At 36.3% G+C, this 24,154-nt stretch overlaps 1 protein-coding gene across 1 annotated transcript in view; it reads right to left on the bottom strand.

Moving 5' to 3' along the window:
- Positions 1–4,760: 4,760 nt before the first annotated feature.
- The window catches only part of LOC149210479 (uncharacterized), a 72,083-nt gene continuing 52,689 nt past the window's right edge, over positions 4,761–24,154 (bottom strand). The window contains exons 2-6 of the mRNA XM_089394433.1: positions 7,277–7,384; positions 6,859–7,169; positions 6,557–6,705; positions 5,277–6,412; positions 4,761–5,172 (exon numbers count right to left, since the gene is read on the bottom strand). Coding sequence (XP_089250559.1) covers positions 4,822–5,172; positions 5,277–6,412; positions 6,557–6,705; positions 6,859–7,169; positions 7,277–7,384 — 2,055 coding nt within the window. The 3' untranslated portion in view covers positions 4,761–4,821. The remainder of the gene's footprint in view (positions 5,173–5,276; positions 6,413–6,556; positions 6,706–6,858; positions 7,170–7,276; positions 7,385–24,154) is intronic.

The raw sequence follows: 24,154 nt of genomic DNA, 5'->3' as shown, positions 1-24,154 counted from the left end.
AAGCTCTGGAAGAAAGGCTTGCGCAATTGGAAGAACTTGAGGAGGAACGGTTCCTGGCTGGTTTTCATCAGCAGGTATAAAAGCAGCGTGAAAAGGCCTGGCACGATCGCCATATTAAGTTGCGCACCTTCAAAGTAAATGATTTAGTGCTGATGTATGAGAGTAAGTTTGAAAAATTTCCAGGAAAATTCAGAATGCATTGGCTGGGACCGTACATGGTTAAGAAGGTCACAGACGGAGGCACAGTCCAGCTAGTCAAACTAAATGGAGAACCCTTCCCAGGAAAAGTGAATGGCGGCCGCTTGAAGCCCTACACGAGTGGGCTAGCTATCTAACTAACCGGCAGAAGCACAGTCTTTGTTCTCCGAGGAGTCAGACAAAAGCGTGAGACTATAAATATATGCAGTAGATACCGGTACAGATGTATGGAAATAGTTCAGACACAGAGGTCTCAGAACAATGGATGCAGCAAATTCAACAAGCAGTAGCTCAATGAGCTGCTAACCTCAGTACAATTCGAGGACAATTGGAGGGACTCCGTGCAAATGTCATCACACTGATAGAGTGACTCAAGGGCGAATCATGATGTTTGTGTTGGGGGCCTGTTGGGCATGGAATCTCCCCCCAAGGCATGTTTTGGGGCTCAAAGCCCAAGTTTTGATCGAATGGTGTTGTAAAACTCCATGAATTGTGGGCGCAGAAGTATGTTAGAGTCATAGGGTTGTCCGCCCTAGTTTTGTAATGTAATGTCGACCTACCCATGGTTCGCGGACCATGGGATTGTATAAAAAGAGCGAGGCTCTAAATGTAAGAGATAGTGAAGGAGAAAGAGAGAAGAAGAGAAAGATTCTAAGTGACTAAGGGTGTCTTTGTGTCATAGAGTAGGAGAAGGCTCTACAGCTGAGTGCGCAGAGGCCTAGTAGTCCACAGTTGAATGTGCGGACCCCTACCGCTGAGTGCGCAAGGTGGAGTCAAGTCTGTAACCGAAGAAGAGATTAATAAAGAGAAGTTTGATATCAATTTGTGTATTCATTTTTGGATTAATGCATGTTTGATATAAATTGCAAATATACTATTTATTTACTGCACGCCCCTGTATGAATGATTTATGTTGTTAATTATAACTTAAAGCACGCAAGTAGGCTAAAACAATCAACTAACAGTGGAATATTAGTAAGGACTTGAGTAATAACAGCGTTTGACCCCCCTGAGTAGGGTTGTGCGAAGGCAGTATCTTAGGCTGCGAAGCACGGGAAAGTGCGCGTAGCGACGTGCGTGCAGGGTCGAACTGCAGACCTCCTGAACCAATCAAACATCTCCAAGGTGCGGAAACCTGGTTCTAGCACCCTCCCATACTACTTCGGGTGAGACCTCAGTGCGGGCTCCACAAACTATTGCCAAAAGGACCAGCAGTTCCGGGATTTGTTTGGCTAAATCAACTCCGAACCTGGGTCAGGCCCAAATAAGCCAACACTTACTAGTCCCTAATACCCAAATTTTAAAATGTTTTATGATAATTTTGTAAAAATATTTAGATATCTAATTATTTTATATTAGACAATATATAATATTGGCACTTTTTAAGGTAAAATAATTTTATACTATAAAATATAGGCGAATTCATTATTAGAAAAATGGAAATTGGTGTATCTTTTTTTTTTAAAGCATGGAATATTAGCCCACTTGCAAATATTAGTCCCTAGCAATTTCCCCTCCTATCTCTCAAGATTGTATGAAGATACAAGATATTTCTCTTTCTTCAATAGAAATAGAGTATCGGGTAGTGGTTAATGTAATTAAAAATCCTTGTAGTTTTGATAGATTCTTTTAGAGTTTGGATTCTAACAGGAGCATCCAACCACTCTGTAGTGTGATAATAATAGTTTCATCAAGTTCACCAAATATCCAATTTAGCATCACAATAAAAAACACATTAAGATACAAATGCACTTCATCAAAAGGATCCTTCATGATCGTGTTCCTAAAATTCTCTTTTTCCCTACAAAAGATCAAATTGCAAACATTTTCACAAAGTCTCTTATAAAAGCAAAGTTTTCCAATCTTCGATCTACATTAGGAGTTCAAGAAGTTGTCATTAATGAGAGATCGGCTCTAATACTTCCTTTTCCATTATGTACCTTTGTAAATCCTTCAATCCTATCCCAAGTTGTCATTAAAAAATAATGTTAGGATATTTAAACACTTAAGAGTTAATTAAGTTCAATTTGGTCTAATGTGTATTTAAATAGAAGTGTGTTCCTTTAATACATATTAGCTGCATTGTAATTCAATGGTCACGATATGTTCTAGACATAATAATTATTGATTATGACTTAACACTCGATTGTTCTAAGATCTATATTAAAGAGAACAAAGGATGATTTCTTGATGATTGATAGCAAGAAAACTTCTTATTTATAAATTTTCATTTTGCATTAATAAAATTGTCTCAAGTGACCACCTTGGCTAGGATTGTTCATTGTTTCCCTCTTAGAGAGTTTTAACCACGTAAAAATATTGGTGTTATGATATTTAATCTAATTGTACCTGTGGTTACTTAAGTTGTTCATATTGAATGGAATACTTTGTTTTATCAAATAGGGAACACGTTTTTTTCTCACCAATTTGCTACATATCACAAAAGTTATAACACCATATCAAAAATAAAGAATGTGGAAGGTTAGGTGGATTAAAGATCTAAGCAATTAGTTGAGCTAGGGTTCATCATCTTGAATCTATTTACATGGAGTCTGTGAGATAAAATATCATTGAGACTATCAAAATAGCTTTATTTTTCCCATGTTTGTTGTTTAAGGAGGATAACCAAAAGTTATTCGGGGAAGTGTTTAAGGAGGAGCTACTAGTTATTTTGTTAACTTTTCGAAATCACAAAAATTTGAGTCCTAGAAAGTGGATGATGAAATTTTATATTAGTTATTTTGACACCTTAGGTGATGACTTATTGAGGGTAGTTGAAAAAGTGATATTATTAAGAAAAGTCTTGGGTTCTTCCAATTCTATTTTTATTTCCATTGTCATCATATATCTAACAAGCTTGAGTCTTTTTAGGAGCAAAGATCAATCTCACTCTTTAATTGTGCCTACAAGATAATTACTAAAGTGTTGACTATCACATTGTGCTTTGAAATGTTGTTTCTGCAAAAATAGTTTTGATTTTGGAGTGGAGGAAAATACATGATCCCATTGGTATTTCTTAAGTGGGGCTACATTCCATTAAGGTAAATAAGATTTATACCATGGAAATTAAACTAGACTTATCAAAGAGATATGATAGAAGTTATTGGTTGTACTCAAGACCCCTTGTCCAAAAATATACACTCCAAATATTCTACACAGCTAGATTAGGAAAGAAATGAAAAGCCTTGTGAATGAATGAAGATATGGAAAAGTTATGGTGTTATAGTTCCTCACAATACGGGAACAACTAGCTTGGAAAGTGGGCAATGACACTTAAGAGAGAGTTTGGTCACTTGCCATCATGGGGTTGTGGCAACTATATATTCCTGCCATTGAGTTTGGTTCATCACTTAAATATACTTGGCATTTTTATACTTAATCAAGTGATGCTACGAGATACTATAAGGTAAAATACCTTAGTTTATTAAATTAGTCAAATGACCTTTATATATGAAGATAATAAGTCTTCAAGCATGAAGACAACCCAAGGGATGAGAAAAAAGGTTGAAAATATACAACCACATACCAAACAACAATAACTACTAAATAAAACAAATAGAAATGATTAATGTTGCCTTGAGGGATGGATGTTAGTTGTTAAACTATCATTCAATAAACTAAGTGCTGCACGACTAATAGGTATTGCCCTTGGAAAGTTTTTCCTAAATATTTACTTTATCGAAATCTACCCATTGTTCCAATTCAAGATATGTCTCTTTCCCACTTTCCTTAACATCTTATGTTTTCCACATACCAATTTTACAATTCTTTCTCTTATAATATTTTTTTAAATTTCATATTTATCTATTGTAATTATAAATAAATAAATAATAATAATAATTTATTTACACATAAAATATTTATGTAAAATTTAACATAGATATCTATAGCGTATTTACTTTCAGAATTTTGGGCTTTTCAAAAAAAAACACAACAGATAAAAATGAAACTATAGATTATATGCAAGTATCACTCGACCCTATCAATGCATTTATTATGAAACTTGCAAACTGTCTGGTGAGAAAAATATAAACATACATTTTCGCTGAGTCATGGACTATTCTCCTTTTCATCCTCAAACACCAGGGCGAAAGTTAAATAGAAATCAATAACAAAAACATTTTCCATGTGATACGCCAAATCAAGCAAAGGACGTATCATGACTAACCTAGGCAACACTAAGCATAAGCATACTTTCGAAGTGCTCGAAAAGAAACACTAAGCATAAGCATAAGCATGGTTTCGAAGTGCTGGAAAAGAAACATAGATTAAGCATAATCTTCATTTTGTTCATTTTTTCCTCTTTTAATCCCTTACATTTCTCCTACTTTTGCTCCCCATGTGTTCACCACATGCAATACACGCCATTTATTCCTGCATATCGTCGTTGCGCTCCATGCTGTCCTCAGTAGATGAACCCGGGAGAGAAAACTGAAGTGATTGATCAGAAGGAAGAATGATGCCTAGCGATTATGTTAGAGGAAAGGCTGCGAAACCCATCGGGTAGTTTTTTTAAATCCGGGGTCCACGAAATTGATTTGTGCTGTGCTTTCCCTTGGTGGGCATCTACAAATTATGCAATTATTGATATGTGAAAATCATACGCAAATGGAATTATTAAAACTAAAAAAACTGCGCAAGATATAGATTTCTAGGTATTCCAAGAAAATTGGGAAGACAAATGAGCGGGGCAGATATTTGAAGACTTGCCTGACATAGATTTTGAAAATCGTCCGGAGTGTAACGTGAATGTCTCAACTTCTTTACCTTTGACCGATCAAAAGGAAAGTCGGAAATTTCCGCACTGAAAAAAAACAGTTCTTCAAATGTTCGGTTGCATCGGCCAATAACCTTTGTTGAGTTCTGAAGTGCAAGAACTCTTAAAGATCCACACATGAAATCTAGTTTTGATGCGGGTATTTCCGATCGATGGATGTTGTCATTCCACCAGATGCCTTTGATGCCGCAAAGATCCTATATTATTATTAAATATTATCGAGTCAGTGATAAGAATCAAAATAGACAATTTTAGAAACAAAACTATATATGATATATTTGTAATTTAAGAGCTTCTGTACCTCATCTTTCGTCGGATTTAAAACCTCTTCAAATTCACTTGCACTGGTGAATTTGAATCTTCTTCCCTTATTGTGGATACCAATTGCCAAGATGACAATGTGTACCTTCGCAGTCATGCTTGTCACATCTTTGGTGACCAGCGCTCTATCTTCTAGGCTATTCAGTTCAAAGTCTCCCACTATTTTTGAAAGTTCTTCCCAGTGCCATCCTTGAAAATATGAACATATGTCAAAAAACGGGTCTCTCAACTCCTCGTCAAGATGTTCGTGTGCAAAGGCGTAGCGAGCTATAGTGTTCCATCCAACACGACCATTCCAGTGATTTTCTCTCTCCGAAATCACCTGATGATACCTTTCTTGTGCTTCTTCTCTGTTTTGCGAAGATCGTATATAGCCTGCTACCTCTTTCAAAACCCGCGGAATTCCTCCGCATATTTGGACTATCTGGTTTATTTGGTTAGAATCTAGTTTGTCATCCCTGCCATTCAGTTGTTCGTTGACAAGATCCTCCTCCCCGTCATTCAGTTCTTCCTTGACAAGCTGCATTGCCTTAGTATCTTCGAGGGTTTCAATAGGATATAACTCTGTTTTAATTCTGAGCCTCTTGCACGCTTTAACCGCTGCGCCTTTATCCCGTGTAGTAATGAGGAGCCTCAATTTTTTTACTTTCTTGGTAGCCAAAGGGAGAAGTTGGTCAATTGCATCTAGGCCGTGTTCAACCTTATCAGGAAACAAAACATTGTCTATGTAAATAAAAACTACCTCTTTCTCTAAGATGCTCCCAATTTCATTTTGTCCATCTTCATACCTTCGGATCTCCGGTAGTGACCCCAAGTCTTGTAATATTTGTGTTTGCAGATTTGGTATATCTGGAACCGAAGCTATAGAGTCAAACAATCTAACATAAGAATATTTGTACTTTAACACCTCTTCATGGTTCCTAGATGGTAACACCTCTTCATGGTTCCTAAATGGTAACACCTCTTCATGATACAGGCTCCAATACACGGCATCACCAAGGACCGTCTTTCCAATTCCGCCCAAACCATACAAAATAACTGCTACGGCCCTTTCCTCACTTTCCCATTTCAGCTGTTCAGTAACTTTTCTGATCTGTACTCCGTTGTCCTGTCTAACTGTTTTAAGAGAAAACAAAAAATCACAAACTTTTATAAACTACAAGACAATATTAAAATTAAAGGATCAGAAATTTGTAAAACTAGTAAACAATAAAAAGGTTTAAAAAAAAAACACATTTTTCACGGGTTATCACAATTTACATTCTTCACTAGCTCGCGGACACGGTGGTACTCTTAGCAGGACATCGAGCAGTACAAACTCCATTTCCAATTGAATTTTCCGATGCAGTTCAGTTAATCGTGTTTGAAATCCTTGCAGCTCTTTTTTATTCACAGTGGTTGAGAAAAACCTGCATTAAGAAATTTATGTTCTTACAGGGTTACTCGATAAAAAGACTCCAACTCCTCAATAAATACAACGTTAAAAAGAGTGCGTGAATTGAGATGGGAATTCTGCATCCATAGACACAATGTCAAAACATTAATGTGTGTTGAGTACTCACTTTTTATATTTTGGCCTGTCAATTTGAGTACAGCAAGCGAGAGAGGCGTCAATTATCAACTTTATTGCTTCCTTGATTTTAGCCTCCATCACTTTCTTTAATCCAGGCTTCTCCCGAAGCCGTTTAACCTCTTGGATCAAGTTATTCATCCGCTCAAATAGGCACAGACATTCCTTTTTATTAGATGAGATTGCTTCAAATCGCTCCATAATTCTTCCAAGCACAAGAAATCCTGTCGCCAGTATGTGTAACTCTCCCACACCATGGAGAGCTTTCTGAGTAATTGTTTTTGCGTCTGGGCACCAATCTTTCTGAATATCAACGAACAAAAAGTAAGGCCACTTCTACCGTATGATATAATGATGTTGGGAAAAAAATAATGATATGAACAATGACATAGGAGTATTTTAATACTTACAGTGATATCAGCTGCCCCACTTATCACTTCCTTTAATTTGATCAGGGTTCCCGAACCTGGCCAGTCATGTTCATCCGGTTTTACCGGTGACGCTCCTACCCCTCCGGACTGTAAAAAGAATTCTATTTAACTTTATGCTGTAACAAAATAATAATGTTTGCCATATCACTCGTTCGTTTAAATATTATTTCTACAATTTCTATTTAATTATTTTAATATTTAAAATTTTTATTTAATTATTTTAATACCAATATAAATCTATTTTAAGTGTGGATTTAACTTGAGTTGAAAATGATCAAATTTCTTTCATGTGTAAATTTATTTTATAATGCAAAAAACAGTATGTAATTTTTCATTATTTAAATTATATTTTTAAATACTATAAAGATTATATAATTAATATTGAAAAAAATTATTTTATTTTATTTTATTTAATACAGAATACAATATTTATTTATAAAGGTTATATAGTTAATATCAAAAAAAATTATATTATATTTTATTTTATTTGATAAATATTACAATATTTATTTTTAACATTTGTTTTGGGAAATTTTAGAGGCAAAAATTGTCAAATGTGTTATTTTCTTAATATTTTCTAGAAATATATATTTCTCAATTTGGTTAAAAATTCCCCTATTTTTTAGATAATATATGATTAAATAGATAATATTCATAAAAAATAACCAATTTCAATAGTAAATTACATATTTTTTTATTCAAGATTCCCCTACATTTTATAGGGAAGAAATTTCAAACCAAAATATTCTCCTACAATACTATATATAAGAAAAATACTAAATCCTTCAAAAATTGCCCTTAATATATATATATATATATATATATGCAACATTAATATCAAGTGTTAAAGTATTTTTGAAAAATATAAAGTTTAAACATTTTACTCATATTTTTTGAAATTATATTAGGTCATATCCATAACTAATTAAACATGAATAATATATTTTTTTCATTTTTTTATTATGGCCAACAATTGTGTTTCTATTTAGAGAATATTTTATTTTTATTTTAAAAGGTACATGTGACACCTACAAAGATACTTTCTCATTGTCTTCACATCCAATTGTAGAATGACTATAGAATGAGTCTCTCCGCTCAATAAATTAAATGGATAAATATTAATAGGTATCAAAAATATTCACTTTATATATTTCACATTGTCAAAATTAAAATACAATTTATTTATTTTTTGTGTGTGTCAAATTGTCCCTACCCAGGGGCATCTAAGTTGTCAAAATCACCAGACGATCCCACCAAGTCTAGGCCACACCAACCCTTAAAGAGACTGGGTTTTTTCCTAAGTACAGCTAGTGACCTTGAATGACTTAACACTACATTGCATCACGATCTATTGTGCCCCAATGGGCTAAACTATAATAAAAATTAACTGAATTATAATTTTATTTTAACTTATTATTATTATTACTATTATTATCATTTTGTGGAGAGACCTAATATAAATGTATCCTTTAAAATAAAATAAAATATTTTATTAAGAAAGTAATAATATTCTATAAATACAATATGCAATAATTTAAATTATATATATGTTGGGTTGTGTTATATTCTTTCCACGACTAATCCACGTAGTTAACCGGAGGGTTTGAGGGCAAGCAGAGCCACCCCTTCATTGCGCATATTATGTAGCGGGGGGGGTCACAAGGGGTTTGAAGGGTGCAGGTAATTCCCTCTATGGGGTCTGGGGCAGCGCCCCAGGAAATTTTGTTTTTTGGACCCTATATTAGATTGGGTGGACCTACCTATGGTTTTGTGCATGTTTTTCGAACATGGTTTTGGACGCTATGGTTTTCGGTCCATGGTATTGGATGCTTCGACATGTATAAATATGTATTGTAACATTGAAAAGAACATAATGAAAAAATCAAGCTGGCAGTCTCAGTTTTGAGATCCAGAGGAAAATCTCTGTGTATATGTGTTTTATGTGTTATGCTCTCGCTTTGTTTATTTTCTGTGTTTTAGAATTCGTGTGCAGGTAATTTCTATACGGGGTTACAACCTACATTTTGTATCATAGCTGTTTTGGCTTCAAGGGGATGCCTTTGTTGCTGAGAGGTTTCGCTCAGGCCTGTGGTAGACCCTGTTCAGTGGGAGATCTACGAGATCGATTATAGTGATGAAAGAAGATGGCAAGCAGTGAAAAGATAGAGATCAAGAAATTTAATGATTAGAGTTTTGAGTTGTGGAAACTTAAGATGGAGGATCTACTGGTGGATAAAGATCAATGGATCACGGTAGATCTGAGTATTAAACCAACGGGAGTGTCCGATGAAGAATGGAAGAAGTTGGATCGAAAGGCAAAGAGCACAATACCATTGTGTGTCTCAGATTCAGTATTGTTGAATCTATCAGGGAAGCTACAGCGAAGGCTTTGTGGAACAAGTTAGGGACTTTGTACCAATCTAAGTCTCTGGTGAATAAGCTGTTCCTGTGGAAAAAGCTGTATAACCTAAGGATGAAAGATGGAGACTCGGTGACAGAGCATCTGAACGCATTTAATACTGTGGTAAGTCAGTTATTATCTGTTGATATTAAAATTTCAGATGAAGATAAGTGCATCAGTTTGTTGTGTTATCTACCAGATTCGTGGGACAGTCTGGTTATTGTAATAGGTAGCAATGCAACTACCTTGTAGTTTGATGAGATAGGTTCATCCTTGCTGACGGAGGAGATGAGACGAAAAAATATGGAGAGCCAGAATGGTGATGTGTTGTCTATACGAGGACGATCCCAAAGCAGAAACAAAAGTAAGTCATCGAGTGGGAGATCTAAATCTAGAGGGATATCTAAATCTCCAGAAAAACCTGTAAAGGTGGTGTGCTGGAAATTCGGAAAGGAATGGCACTACAAAAGGGACTGTAAATCTAAAGTTCCTGACAAAGAAAAGGGATATGATGATTCTCCTTCTGCAGAGGCGAAAACCACCTCAAATGAAGGTGGGGATGTGTACTTGGCTTCTTCAAGTACACATGTAGATCATGAGGCATGGTTCACTGATTCAGGTGCATCCTTTCACTTCACTCCCCATAGAGAGTGGTTCTGTGAGTATGAGAAATGTGATAGTGGCGATGTCTTCTTAGGAGATGATAGGAAGGCTAGAATCATTGGTCACGGAAAATTAAAGTTGAAGTTGCAAGGTGGAAGAGTTAGAACACTTCTGGGCGTTCTGCATATTCCTGCATTGGCCAGAAATCTGATTTCTGTAAGAAAGCTAGATAATGCAAGTGCAAAAACAGTCTTCGAGAAGGATACTTGCAAGATGGTTCGTGGAGAAATGGTATTGATGCGAGGAGTTCGAATTGGAACTTTGTACAAGCTACAAGGTAGCACTGTTGTTGATGGGTGCAACAGTTCCATGGTTCCTGAAAGTGGAGCAGAAAATCTAGTGGTCTCTGGAGAAAAGACCATGTTGTGGCATAAAAGGCTTGGACATATTGGAGAGAAGGGCCTTCGAATACTTCATAGTAAAGGTATGGTAGAAGGTATGAGTAACAGCTCTCTAGATTTTGATTTATGTGAAAATTGTGTATATGGGAAGCAGAATCGGGTGAGTTTCCCCTCGGGTGGTAACAGGGTGAAACATATTAGAGCTTGTGCACAGTGATGTGTTTGGACCTGTGAAGGTTCCATCACTGGGTAAGTCTGTGTACTATGTATGATTTATAGATGACATCTCAAGGAATACATGGATATATTTCCTTAAGAAGAAACCTGAAGTCTTTGACAGGTTTAAAGAATTTAAGGCTCTGGTGGAAACCAGACAAAGAAGAAGATAAAGGTGCTGAGGACAGATAACGGTGAAGAGTTTTGCAGTAAGGAAATTGAAGAATTCTGTAAGAAGTGTGGTATAGCACGACAGAAGACTACTCCATATACACCTCAGAAAAATGGAGTTGTAGAAATAATGAACAAGACGTTGATGGAAAGGGCAAGAATCATGCTCAGTGGTGTTGGGTTAGGACAAGAATTTTGGGCAGAGGTGGTGGAGACTGCATGTTACCTGGTCAATGGATCACCTTCATCAGCGTTGGAGGATAAGACTCCACAAGAGGTATGGACTGGTAAGAAACCCTCTCTTTCACATCTAAGGGTATTTGGATGTGATGCATATGTATATGTTCCAAAGGAGAAAATAACAAAGTTGGATAGTAAATCTGAAAAGTGCATTTTTATTGGGTATAAGGATGGTTTAAAGGGTTATAAGCTTTGGAACCCATTAACAAGGAAGGTTATGCACAACCGAGATGTGGTGTTCAGAGAGGTAAAAGATGTTATTAAACATGAAGTCCAACAAAATGAACCTGGGCAGATAGAGTTTGAGCTAAAGGAGGAAGAATCAGACTCTACAGCAGAGGAGGAATCAGAAGACAAAGAGCCACAAACTCTGGGTGTGAGAAGATCAGTTCGAGAAAGAAGGCAGCCAGAAAGGTATAGTCCATCTGCTTTCTGTTCAAATTTTGTTTTATTTGTTACTGATGATGATACTAGAACTGTGAAGGAAGCAGTAGATTCAGAGGATGGAAAACTCTGGAAAGAGGTCATGGTTGATGAAATGGCATCTTTACACAAAAATGAGGCTTGGGATCTGGTGGAGTTGCCGACTGGAAGGAAACCCATTGGCAGCAAATGGGTGTTCAAGAATAAAACAAATGCAGAAGGAAAGGTGGAGAAATACAAAGCTTGGTTGGTAGCAAAAGGTTATTCCCAGGTGCCAGGAATTGATTTTGGTGATATTTTTTCTCCTGTTGCCAAAGATAGCTTCTATTAGATTACTTTTATCTGTTGTTGCTGCTTTTGATTTTGAGGTAGAAGAGATGGATGTGAAGACAACATTTCTTCATGGGGATCTAGAAAAGGAGATCTACATGAAGCAACCTGAAGGTTTTGCAGTGAAGGGTAAGAAACAAATGGTCTGCAAATTAAAGAAGTCTCTGTATGGGTTAAAACAGCCACCAAGGATGCGGTATCAGAAATTTGATACATTTATACGGGGACTTGGCTTCACCAGAAGCAAAGCAGATCACTGTGTGTATTTTAAATTAATTGGTGACCGTGTTATTTATCGGGTCTTGTATGTGGATGATATGTTGCTGGTTCGAAATGAAAAAGAAATTATCCAGGATTTGAAAACCCAAATGTCCTCCAAATTCGATATGAAAGATCTTGGTGCTGCAAACTATATTTTGGGTATAGAAATTAAAAGAGACCAGGAAAAGAGGAAGCTCTGGTTAAACCAGAGGAAGTATGTCGAGACAATACTGCAGAGGTTTAATATGCAGGATAGTAAACCAGTGAAGTTTCCTATTCCTGTAGGTGTGAGGTTATCTGCTGAACAGTGTCCCAAGACACAAGAAGAGGAAGGAGACATGTGTCGTGTTCCATATTCAAATGCAATCGATAGCCTGATGTATGCAATGGTCTGTACTAGACCAAAAATTTCACATGCAATGGGAGTATTAAGCAGGTTTATGTCAAGCCCAGGGAAGGAGCACTAGACAACAGTGAAGTGGGTTTTCAGGTATTTGCGTGGCACTAGTGATTATGGTTTGTGCTACCAAGGAAGACCATGATTTGACAGAGTGTTGGATATTCATGGCTTTGTTGATGCAGACTCGGCTGGAGATCTGGATCAAAGAAGATCTACAAGTTGGTATGTGTTTAACCTATTTGGAAATGCAGTCAGTTGGATGAGTAAGAAACGATTTGTAGTGGCACTATCAACTATAGAAGCAGAATACATGGCAGCCACTCATGCAAGCAAGGAAGCAGTTTGGTTGCAGAGATTGTTTTCAAGTATGGGGTTAGTACAGGGAGCTATAAGGATAGACTGTGACAGCCAAAGTGCAATTTTCTTGGCAAAGAACCCTGCATATCTTTCAAAGACAAAGCACATTGATGTTCAGTATCACTTTGTGCGGGATATGATAGAAGACAAAAAGGTGTTGCTGGTAAAGGTGGAGACTTTGAAGAATACTGCAGATGCATTGAAAAAATCTGTGAGCTCTGAGAAGTTCTCTTGGTGTAGAGAAACAATGGGCGTTGCAGCACTGGATAAATGACTAAGCTCTCTTGTGGCCCCCTGTGGAAATAAAACCACAAGTGGGAGAATGTTGGGTTGTGTTATATTCTTTCCACGACTAGCCCACGTAGTTAACCAGGGGGTTAGAGGGAGGGCGAAGCCCCCCCTTCGTTGCATCGATTGCGTAGCAGGGGGTTCACAGGGGGGTTTGAGGGGTGCAAGTAACCCCCTCTATGGGGTCGAGGGCAGTGCCCCAGAAAATTTTGTTTTTTGGACCCTATATTAGGTTGGGTGGACCTACCGATGGTTTTGTGCATGTTTTTCGCACATGGTTTGGGACGCGATGGTTTTTGGTCCATGGTTTTGGACGCGATGGTTTTCAGTCCATGGTATTGGATGCTTCAGCATATATAAATATGTATTGTAATATTGAAAGGAACATAATGAAAAAATCAAGCTAGTAGTCCCCGTTTTGGGATCGAGGGGAAAATCTCTCTGTATATGTGTTTTATGTGTTATGCTCTTGCATTGTTTATTTTCTGTGTTTTATATTTCGTATGCAGGTAATTTCTGTACGGGGTTAAAACCTAATATATATATATATATATATATATATATATATATATAGATATATATATATATATATATATATATATATATATATATATATATATAGTTTTAATTAAAAATACTAGAAACAATAATAATATTTATGTAATATTTAATAATTTAATATTAAAAAAATATGATTAAAAATATTTCTCTCACTCTCAAACATAAATAAAATAGTTTGATTTCAATAACATAATTTTATATCAAGTTTATCGGAATAAAGCAATTTAAAAAAATTGAAATTGTAAAATTCTTATATTTTTCTAAAATATTTCAATATATGCATGTTAACTAATATATTTCAGTGATATAAAAGGTGTAAAAATAAAAAGTATTTAAATATTGAACATAATAAAATATTTCAATACAAGGAGGTGATTGAAAGTAAAGAAAATAATCACTTTTTAATAAGAAATTATTATGGCTAAAAAATTTAAGTAGTTTCACTATTTTACACTTTGGTCTCTTGTAATGTTAAGGGTTCAACAAATCTCTTTGATTTTTTTTTTAAATAAAAAGGACCTCCACATAAATTTGTGGTTTTTTCTTCATGAAATGATGAAATGATGTGTTGATGATCTAATGTTGCAATAACATCATTAGTAATTTCTATTGACTATACCAGAAAATTTTCTAACAACCAGGGATGTCCTCGGTATACACTCTCCATTAGACTCTATACTGCTCGGACTGGGAGTCTCATCCCGATGGCCCACTGCCATTTGGTTGAATTTATGATTTGCCTTAGAAAAATTCAGTCACATATGAGAGAAAACACAAATACATTCAAAACCTAAAGTTGGTTAGCTTTGTGAAATGTACAAATATAATATGCATGAGATACTTCCAACAACAAAAAAATAACATGAACCTCTACTAGAAGAATATTAGTACTACTCTAATAAAAACACGTGAAGAAAGAAAAATTACATAATTAGAAAATATGTTTGAATCAAGCACGATCATGAAAGAAAAAGGGCATACATTTTTATTAAGATTTGTACTACAAATAACGAAATAATTCATTCCTTTAATACATTTAAGCACAGACATATATCATAACCATTACAAGAATACTCTTACAATAAGTTCAATACATGCAAGAAAAGGTTGTTCGAATCTATGAGCTTCTTATGATTATGCAGAAGTATCAAGATGCACCATTACATAAACATTTCACTTGTTCCAATAGTGGAACAAAGAAGCAATAACTTGCTTCTCAAAGAACTATCTATCTCTCCTATCCTAACAAGAGAATCCAAAGATAAAAGTCTTTTTCTTGAGCCATGAGGGTCTATATATAACAAATTAGGTGACCTTTCACCTTACGTGTGATTCTTGACCTCCCTCGTGACCTTTGAACTTGTTGGTGACTTTTCAACTTCTACATGACTTTTCATCTTATGTCTTTCTATTTTTCTAATTACAAAATTTAGCGCATGTTACAAAATTGTGGCTAAAATTAAAATATACATATTTTATGAAAGAATTTGGGGTATTCTAATTTTGGCATAATGACATGAAGCTCCTTTGCAACATATTGGTACCAATATTTATACTATGTTGATAAGTCTTTGAACTTTTGTGGTAGCTCTGACTCGTACCTAATCCTGCCCTCTAAGGCATCGAGAAATATCATTCTAGATCCCACTTGTTCATTGTTCCACAACATAGTCAACTTCATGTGTATCTTGACTGTCTTGGCGACATACTATAGAACAAATTCCTAATTTATCACTTCCAAATCCTCTTGAATAGTTGCATGTCTTATGCCATTCAAAAATTCATTTAGCTCATCTCTATTCCTAGCACTCAAACCAAAGATTCCAATCCGAAGTGTAATTTCATGTAAGATGACATAATGTTTGCTATGTGGGCATTGAGTTGATCATAATCTTGCACTTGTATTTTGACCTCTACCTTATTCATCTCATCTCCAAGTCTTCCTTTCCTCGCCAAAATTTTTGGTGCATTTAGGTATTTGGCACTCCATTCAAGGATCATATCTATAGCCATGTGGGTTAATCTTCCAATCCTCAACTTTTACTCTAGTTCTTTTTGGATTTCATACAAAGGTGTCATCGATTCATGTAATGTCATCAAATATTCATAGACCTAGTTCAGCATGTCTTCTAGTTGTTTGAGTTCATCAAGTATTGTTGACTGTATCCCTTCTTTACTAGAACTTGTGGAAGACACTCCCTAATTTTCAATGGGTAGTTGCTTAATCATTTGCTTTGCTTCATCAATTTCTTTCTTCAATTGATTATTATGATGAGTAAGATAATCAATGTTATTTTTTGTGGCCACCGTAAAAGTTTCACCTACCGAAAAAATTACCTTTGGATTGGTCTTGTATTCAAAGCAATGAATATTTCCACGTGAATAGATATTAGTTGATCAGGCTCATTTGGAAAGTAATTCCTCCTTTCTTGAATGATTTTATCCTTAATTTTATTAAATCTGAAGTTAGAGATGTCCATACTTATCTCTTCTCCTAGAGGTAGGATACCTAATTCATCTAGAGGAATATGCCCACCTGTTAAAAGAGTCAGAGGCCTGAATTCAAAGTAGTTATAATTGGCTCAATTCCTGCTATTTTATTCTCCTCTGTTTGTTCTTCTTCTAACTCTTGGATAATGAACTCTTCCTCCAATTTCTTTTCTAATTCCTCTTCTTATAGTTTCTTTCCTCTTTCTTCCTCTAGCTGCAATATATTTTTCGTTCTCCACCCCATTCTACTTCATCTTACTTCCTTTTATTCAAATCTTCTTTCTCCTTTTTAATATATTCTTGCCTAGCCTTTTCTTGCTTCCCTTATGTCTCTGCTCCTCTTCCTACTTCTTCCTCTTGGCCTATTCACGCTCTTTCCTTCTCTTTTCTTCTTTAATTTCCCCTTCGGTGTCTTCATCTGCTTTTAATTTCTTGCTTCTTTCTTTGATGGCTAGTGGCTCTTGCTTTCTTTTCACTTCTGCATTATCTTAAGTGTTTATCTCGACATGGATTCCTCCCTCTGGCTCCTCTGGAACAATCAATTCGTTTGAAGGGCCTAATTCTTCATTCGATCAAACTGCTCTGGATACATTATAATGATTCTTGATATTTTCCTCTTCCTTCCAATAATTCGAGCTATATTTTCATGTATATCTAAACTTTGTACAATGTTGCTTTCATATACCTTTGGGATCATACCGCCAGTACCCCATCTCACCGAAGCTTAGGCATTCCAGTTTGAAAATGTCTTCCTCCACTACCTTCAAGTTCTTATAGCTATATGATCCTATTTGAAGAGGTAAGATGGGCCATAGAGACTTCTTCAACCTATGTAATGACCCAGATAATCCTGTAGCCAAGTAATATCTAACCTCTCGTATAACAACCTTATCCGTGATGAAAAATGACATAATATGTAGAATTTTATATGCTTCGTAGACTCTGATGAATGTGCCTTGTGGTGATGCCAACGAATACGTGATATCTGCCATAGCACCCTTGTCTTGGTTCATCATGCAAGGTGCTACAATGCCAAAAATGAACTGATATAATGCTACAATAAAGAATTCTATTACCCTCGTATATACTACCTTGTAACTTGTTTCCTAAATTATTTTGTAGTAAACACCTGTTAGAGGGATTTCCTTGGTATAAGTGCACTTCCACTCTAGGGCTAGGAACTCATGCTTGGTGCCATCTAGTAGATATGCATACATATAGAATTAAATTTGTTCCCATTATGATATATGATTCCCCTTTGTAACAAACTTCTGTAATTTTTTAGTAAACATATCCGACAAAATAAATATGGTTACCTTGGTTGCGCATGGGTGTACCATATGGATCCATCCTTCCTCAAAAAATTATGTGTTCTAGCATCCATACAACCTGAAACAAATAGCCATTAAATATTGTTGCACTTTCTTTAATGACTTGGTTCTCTATATGCCATCAGACTTTTGGCAAAAATTTGCTTGGTTCTTGCCACCAAGTCTTAAGAATGTCTTTCATGGATTGCTTCCTGGAATGCTCAAAATTGTCGTAGAATATTGAGTTGAGATATTCTTCTGGTTTAGGAAGCTTGTAGTATAAGTGTATATCATGGGCCAAATATGTGGCAAGATCTTATCTCTTTTCACTTTTAGTGACCATTCTTTATGAGTCAATATGTTGTAATATCCATCCAATGGTTTCTACACAAGGTAATACTAGATATTGACAAGCAACTCTATGGAATCTAGATCTCTTAATATTGATGTATAACTGTTGGGTCCCTATAATACCAGTGATTACCCCATTACTATTGTAGTTATACCCCTTATTTATATTGTTGTGCCCCTATTACCCCCATATTGTTATTTTTGTGCCCCATAGAATCCCTCTATTGTTATTTTTGTGGCTTTATATTATTATTGTTAGGTCGGCTGGATTATATTGTGACTCCTTAGACTCCTATATATAGAAAGGAGGTTTTTCATTTGAATCATCCAAGAATTGTTCATTTATGTAATGTAAAGGAGGTTGCCCCCTCGAAGAGGCTGAATTCTAAGGCGTTGATCTATCTTTTCTATCTTTTCTTGAGCTGGTTTCATAACATTTGGTATCAGAGCTTTGGATTCTAGGGTTTCGCTGCTCCAAACAGGTCATCGTGGAATTTTCGCTATAACTTTTTTTTCTGTGACGTTTCAGAAGTCGCAAAAAAACCCATTTGAGAAGAAATCACGTTGAACCTTGGGTCCGAATTTCAGAGCTTTTCGCGCGATATTTGCGGAGATATGATCTGAGGAAGTTGGTCTTTTTGCAGACTCCTGAATTACATTCAAAACAGGTGACCTGGGGAAAATCGTCATAACTTTCTCTCTGGGGATCGGATTGAAATTTCGTAAGAAGGTACAGAAAGAGGACGGACTGTAGTTTCTTGTATATGTGTTTCAGATCCAAAGGTTGAAACAGTGACTCGTGGCACGTCATACAAGTTCGCTCTACTAAACTAGTCTAAAAGAAAGTCACTGTGGGAGATTTCACATAACTCTTCCTTGGAGAATCCAATTTGGGTCAGACTTGTGGCATTGGAAAGAGGACACAAAGGCTACTACAGGTCACAATTTCAGAACTGGATGATCTGAAATTACAGAGATACATCAGATTCAATATCAGGCTTCTATAAAGTGAAAAAAGGTGTGTAGTTTTTTTTTTAAATTTTTGTGTAAGCTTGGTTTAACGGAATTCAAAGGGCATAGTAAAGCATTATTATCGGTAACTGATGCCCCGAGGAAAGAAAATGCAAACACCTAGTAAGGAACCTGAAAGCTCTAGCATGACTCATGAAGAAGAGGAAGAAATGCTACATGATATATCAAAATTACAAGAACAAGTGCAACAAATGTCACGCTCACAAAAGTTAACAGAAGCTAAGATAAATGGTGTGGAAGCTAAGATGGACAATTTGAAGATGGATTTGAACACAAATTTGAAGACAGGCATGGAAGATTTGAAGACAGATTTGACAAATTTTCTACAAGAAATACTTACTAATGGTGAAAAGGTAGTAAAGGAAACTCATGATGAGAACAAAAGAAATGTTAATCATGATTCCATAGACGCTAATGTTGGATCGAAGAATCACCATATTCCAAAAATCGATATGAGGAAGTTTGATGGCAAGGATCCCGCCACATGGATATTACAGATGGAGCAATTCTTCGATCTCAATAATGTGCAAAACACACAAAAGGTACGTATGGCAACTGTATATTTGGAACCAAATCAGTTTGTATGGTATCAATGGCTTTGTTCTCGTAAACAATTTATCACTTGGGCAATTTTTACGGAAGAATTGATAGCACATTATGAGGATACAAAAAGCAACACTTTTTTTAGCCAATTGATAAGTCTCAAACAAAAGGGTTCAATAATGGAGCACATTGAGGAGTTCCAAAAATTGAACATAAGGGTAAAAGATATTCCAGAGGAGCATAGGATTGATGTGTTCATAGGGTCTTTAAAGGATAATATCCAACATGATGTTCGCCTTTGGGAACCTGATTCATTAGAGAAGGCATTCAGGTTAGCAAGAAAAATGGAAAGCAAAATTATGGCAACTAGGAAGCATACCACTCACAACTATAAAGACGGAAGTGTTGTTGCCCCTAGTCTTCCACAACCTACAAGGTTGACACCACAACAATTGGAAGAAAAAAGAGCAAAAGGGCTTTGTTACAGTTGTGATAGCAAATACACAAAAGGTCATAAGTGTGCTGAGAAGAAATTATTCTACATAGATTGTGAAGAGGAAGAAGAAAAGGAGCAAGAAAGGTCAAAAGAAGAGGATATACTCCAGGAACAAAGCCTAGATGAAGAACAAATAAATCCGACCATATCTTGTAATGCATTGGCGGGAATTACCACTCCTCAAACCATCAAGATAGAAGGACAAATCAAGAAGAAAAAGGTAATAGTGTTGATTGATTCAGGAAGCACCCACAATTTTATTCATTGTAGGGTAGCAAAAGAATTGAATTGCTTCCTATATCCAGCACCAGAGTGTCAAGTGATGATTGCAAATGGAGGAACAATAAATTGCTCTGGAAAGTGCCATAATATCAAGCTATCCATGGGAGAATATGTATTGACTAGCCCAATGCTTTCCATTCCAATGGGAGGTGCTGATGTTGTACTAGGAGTCCAATGGCTACAATCCTTGGGTACAATAGCTTTTAATTTTCAAGAACTTTTCATCAAATTTTCTACGGAAGGAAAGGAAGTTGAATTAAGGGGTATTGCAGGGAAACCAGGAAAGATAATCAGCTCTAATGGCATGACAAAGCTTCTAAAAAAGGAGCAAAGAGGTGTAATTGCACAATTATGTTCGCTAGATGTTTCCACATTGGAATCATCTATTTCTCCAGATCTCCAAAAAGTCCTGGACAATCATTCCAAGGTATTTGAGACTCCCAAAGGTCTCCCACCTATGCGTGATCATGATCATGCTATTCATCTGATTCCAGGAAGTGTTCCTCCAAACATCAGGCCGTACAGATATCCCTATGTCCAAAAAAGTGAAATTGAACGTATGGTTGCAGAAATGCTAGAGGCTGGTATAATTCAACCGAGTCAAAGTTCTTTCTCAGCTCCAGTAGTATTGGTGCACAAGAAGGATGGATCATGGCGCATGTGTCCAGATTATAGGGAGCTCAACAAGCTCACTATTAAAGATAAGTTCCCCATTCCTGTCATTGATGAATTACTGGATGAATTGCATGGATCAATTTACTTCACCAAGTTGGATCTTCGTTCGGGATATCATCAAATCAGAATGAAGATTGAAGACATTCCGAAAACAGCATTTAGAACTCATGAGGGTCATTATGAATTTTTGGTCATGCCTTTTGGCCTTACCAATGCACCTTCAACATTTCAAGGTTTGATGAATTCAATTTTCAAACCATTCCTTAGAAAATTTGTGTTAGTATTTTTTGATGATATACTAATCTACAGCAAGTCTTGGAAGGATCATGTTGAACATGTTGACAGGGTGCTACAACTATTGGAGGAGAAACAATTATATGCAAAAAGATCCAAATGTTTCTTTGGAGTCCAGGAGGTGGAATATTTGGGTCATATTGTATCTCATGAAGGAGTTAAGGTAGACCCTAGCAAAATTAAAGCCATTAAGGAATGGAAAATCCCCACATCCATAAAGCATCTGCGAGGATTTCTTGGGTTGACAGGGTATTATCGCAAGTTTGTTAAGAATTATGGGAGAATAGCAGCACCTCTAACAACATTATTGAAGAAAGATTCATTTTCATGGACTCCGGAAGCAACAAAGGCCTTTGAACATCTTAAAGAGGCAATGTGCCAAGCACCGGTCTTAGCTACACCGGACTTCACAAAAACCTTTATTGTGGAATGTGATGCTTCAGGAAATGGAATTGGTGTTGTTCTAATGCAAGATGAAAGACCCATTGCTTTTGAAAGTCGTCCAATCAAGGGAAAGTTTTTAAGCAAAGCTATTTATGAGAAGGAAATGTTGGCAATACTCCATGCACTTAAGAAATGGCGACCCTACCTAATGGGAAGACACTTCAAGGTAAAAACGGATCATGATAGCCTTAAATACTTTTTAGAACAAAGATTATCCTCTGAAGAGCAACAAAAGTGGGTCACAAAGATGTTGGGTTATGACTTTGAAATCATCTACAAAAAAGGGAAGCAAAATGTGGTGGCAGATGCACTCTCAAGAAAGGATGAGGATGTGGAAGCATTGTTGTGTGCCATTTCTATTATCCAACCAGATTGGATAAACGAAGCAAGGGAGGAATGGAAGAATGACGAAGAAGTGTGGGCACTTATTCGAAAGCTACAACAAGATTCCAGTACTTCTGATACATTTAGCTGGCAAAATGATTCGTTATGGTACAAAGATCGCTTATACCTCTGTAAGAATTCCCAGCTAAAACAAAAGATTCTTATGGAATTGCACACTTCTCCCTTAGGAGGGCACTCAGGATTTTTAAAAACTTACCACAGGGTTAAGAAGGAATTTTTTTGGGATGGCCTTAAATCAGATATTCAAAAGTTTGTGGCGGAATGTTTGGTTTGCCAACAAAATAAAGTTGAAACAATTAAGACACCGGGTCTATTACAACCTTTATCCATTCCAAGCCAACGTTGGGAGGAGGTTTCAATGGATTTTATCACAGGTTTACCCAAGTCTGAGGGAAAGAGTGTCATCATGGTGGTAGTTGACAGACTTACCAAGTATGCACACTTTTGTGCATTATCACATCCATTTAAAGCCAGTACAGTTTCTACTGCATTTATGGAAACAGTTCAAAAGCTACATGGAAACCCAAAGATTATTGTAAGTGACAGAGATCCCATTTTCACTGGAAATTTTTGGACAGAATTATTTTCTTGTCTTGGTACTCAGTTAGCTCATAGCTCATCTTATCATCCTCAATCTGATGGGCAAACTGAGATAGTAAACAAATGTTTGGAAGGATATCTTCGTTGCTTTGTATCTGATAAACAGACACAATGGGTCAAATGGTTGCCTCTGGCTGAATGGTGGTATAACACTTCCTTCCATACAGCAACAAAAATGACCCCATTTATGGCACTTTATGGGTATCAACCACCATCCATCACATCATATTTAAGAGAAAATTCTAAGGTTCAGGCAGTGGAACATCACATCGAACATCAACAACAAGTCCTCCAACTCTTAAAGGATAACCTCGTGTTGGCACAAAATAGAATGAAACAACAGGCAGATCAACATCGCAGTGAAAGAAGTTTTGATGTAGGTGATTGGGTATTCCTACGGCTACAACCATATAAGCAAATGTCCCTAAAGCAAGCTAAGAAGGATAATAAATTATCACCAAAGTATTATGGTCCGTACAAGGTGTTGCAAAAGATTGGTACTATGGCATACAAATTGGAGCTTCCTGCAGCTTCTCGATTGCACCCAGTTTTCCATGTTTCATGTTTAAAGAAGGTTATAGGCGACAAGCTCCCAATTCAAACAATATTGCCAGAACTTGACGAGGAAGGAAAAATTATATTGGAACCGGAAGCAGTCACAGAAACAAGAACTCGACAGCTACGAAATCGATCAATTTCAGAGTATCTTATCAAGTGGAAGAACTTATCCGCTGAAGATTCCACATGGGAGGATGAGAATTTTATGCAGAAGTATCCAGAACTACTCAAGCGTTGAGGACAACACTTTTTTGAAGGAGAGGGGCATGTTGGGTCCCTATAATACTAGTGATTACCCCATTACTATTGTAGTTATACCCCTTATTTATATTGTTGTGCCCCTATTACCCCCATATTGTTATTTCTGTGCCCCATAGAATCCCTCTATTGTTATTTTTGTGGCTTTATATTATTATTGTTAGGTCGGCTGGATTATATTGTGACTCCTTAGACTCCTATATATAGAAAGGAGGTTTTGTCATTTGAATCATCCAAGAATTGCTCATTTATGTAATGTAAAGGAGGTTTCCCCCTCGAAGAGGCTGAATTCTAAGGCGTTGATCTATCTTTTCTATCTTTTCTTGAGCTGGTTTCATAACAATAACTCCCTACACTCTAGATCCTCTTGGATATCTTTCTTGGTAAATCACTTAAATATATTTTTCCAAATCAAGGTACAGATCTTGTCTATGAAGCATGTTGTGTCAACCAATTTAGGTTTTGGA

This window comes from Pinus tabuliformis, chromosome 1_2 (assembly GCF_031772625.1).
Source record: "Pinus tabuliformis cultivar Carrire ecotype Pingquan chromosome 1_2, CPIR1, whole genome shotgun sequence".
NCBI lineage: Eukaryota > Viridiplantae > Streptophyta > Pinopsida > Pinales > Pinaceae > Pinus > Pinus tabuliformis.
This window is presented reverse-complemented; position numbering and strand designations above follow the sequence as displayed.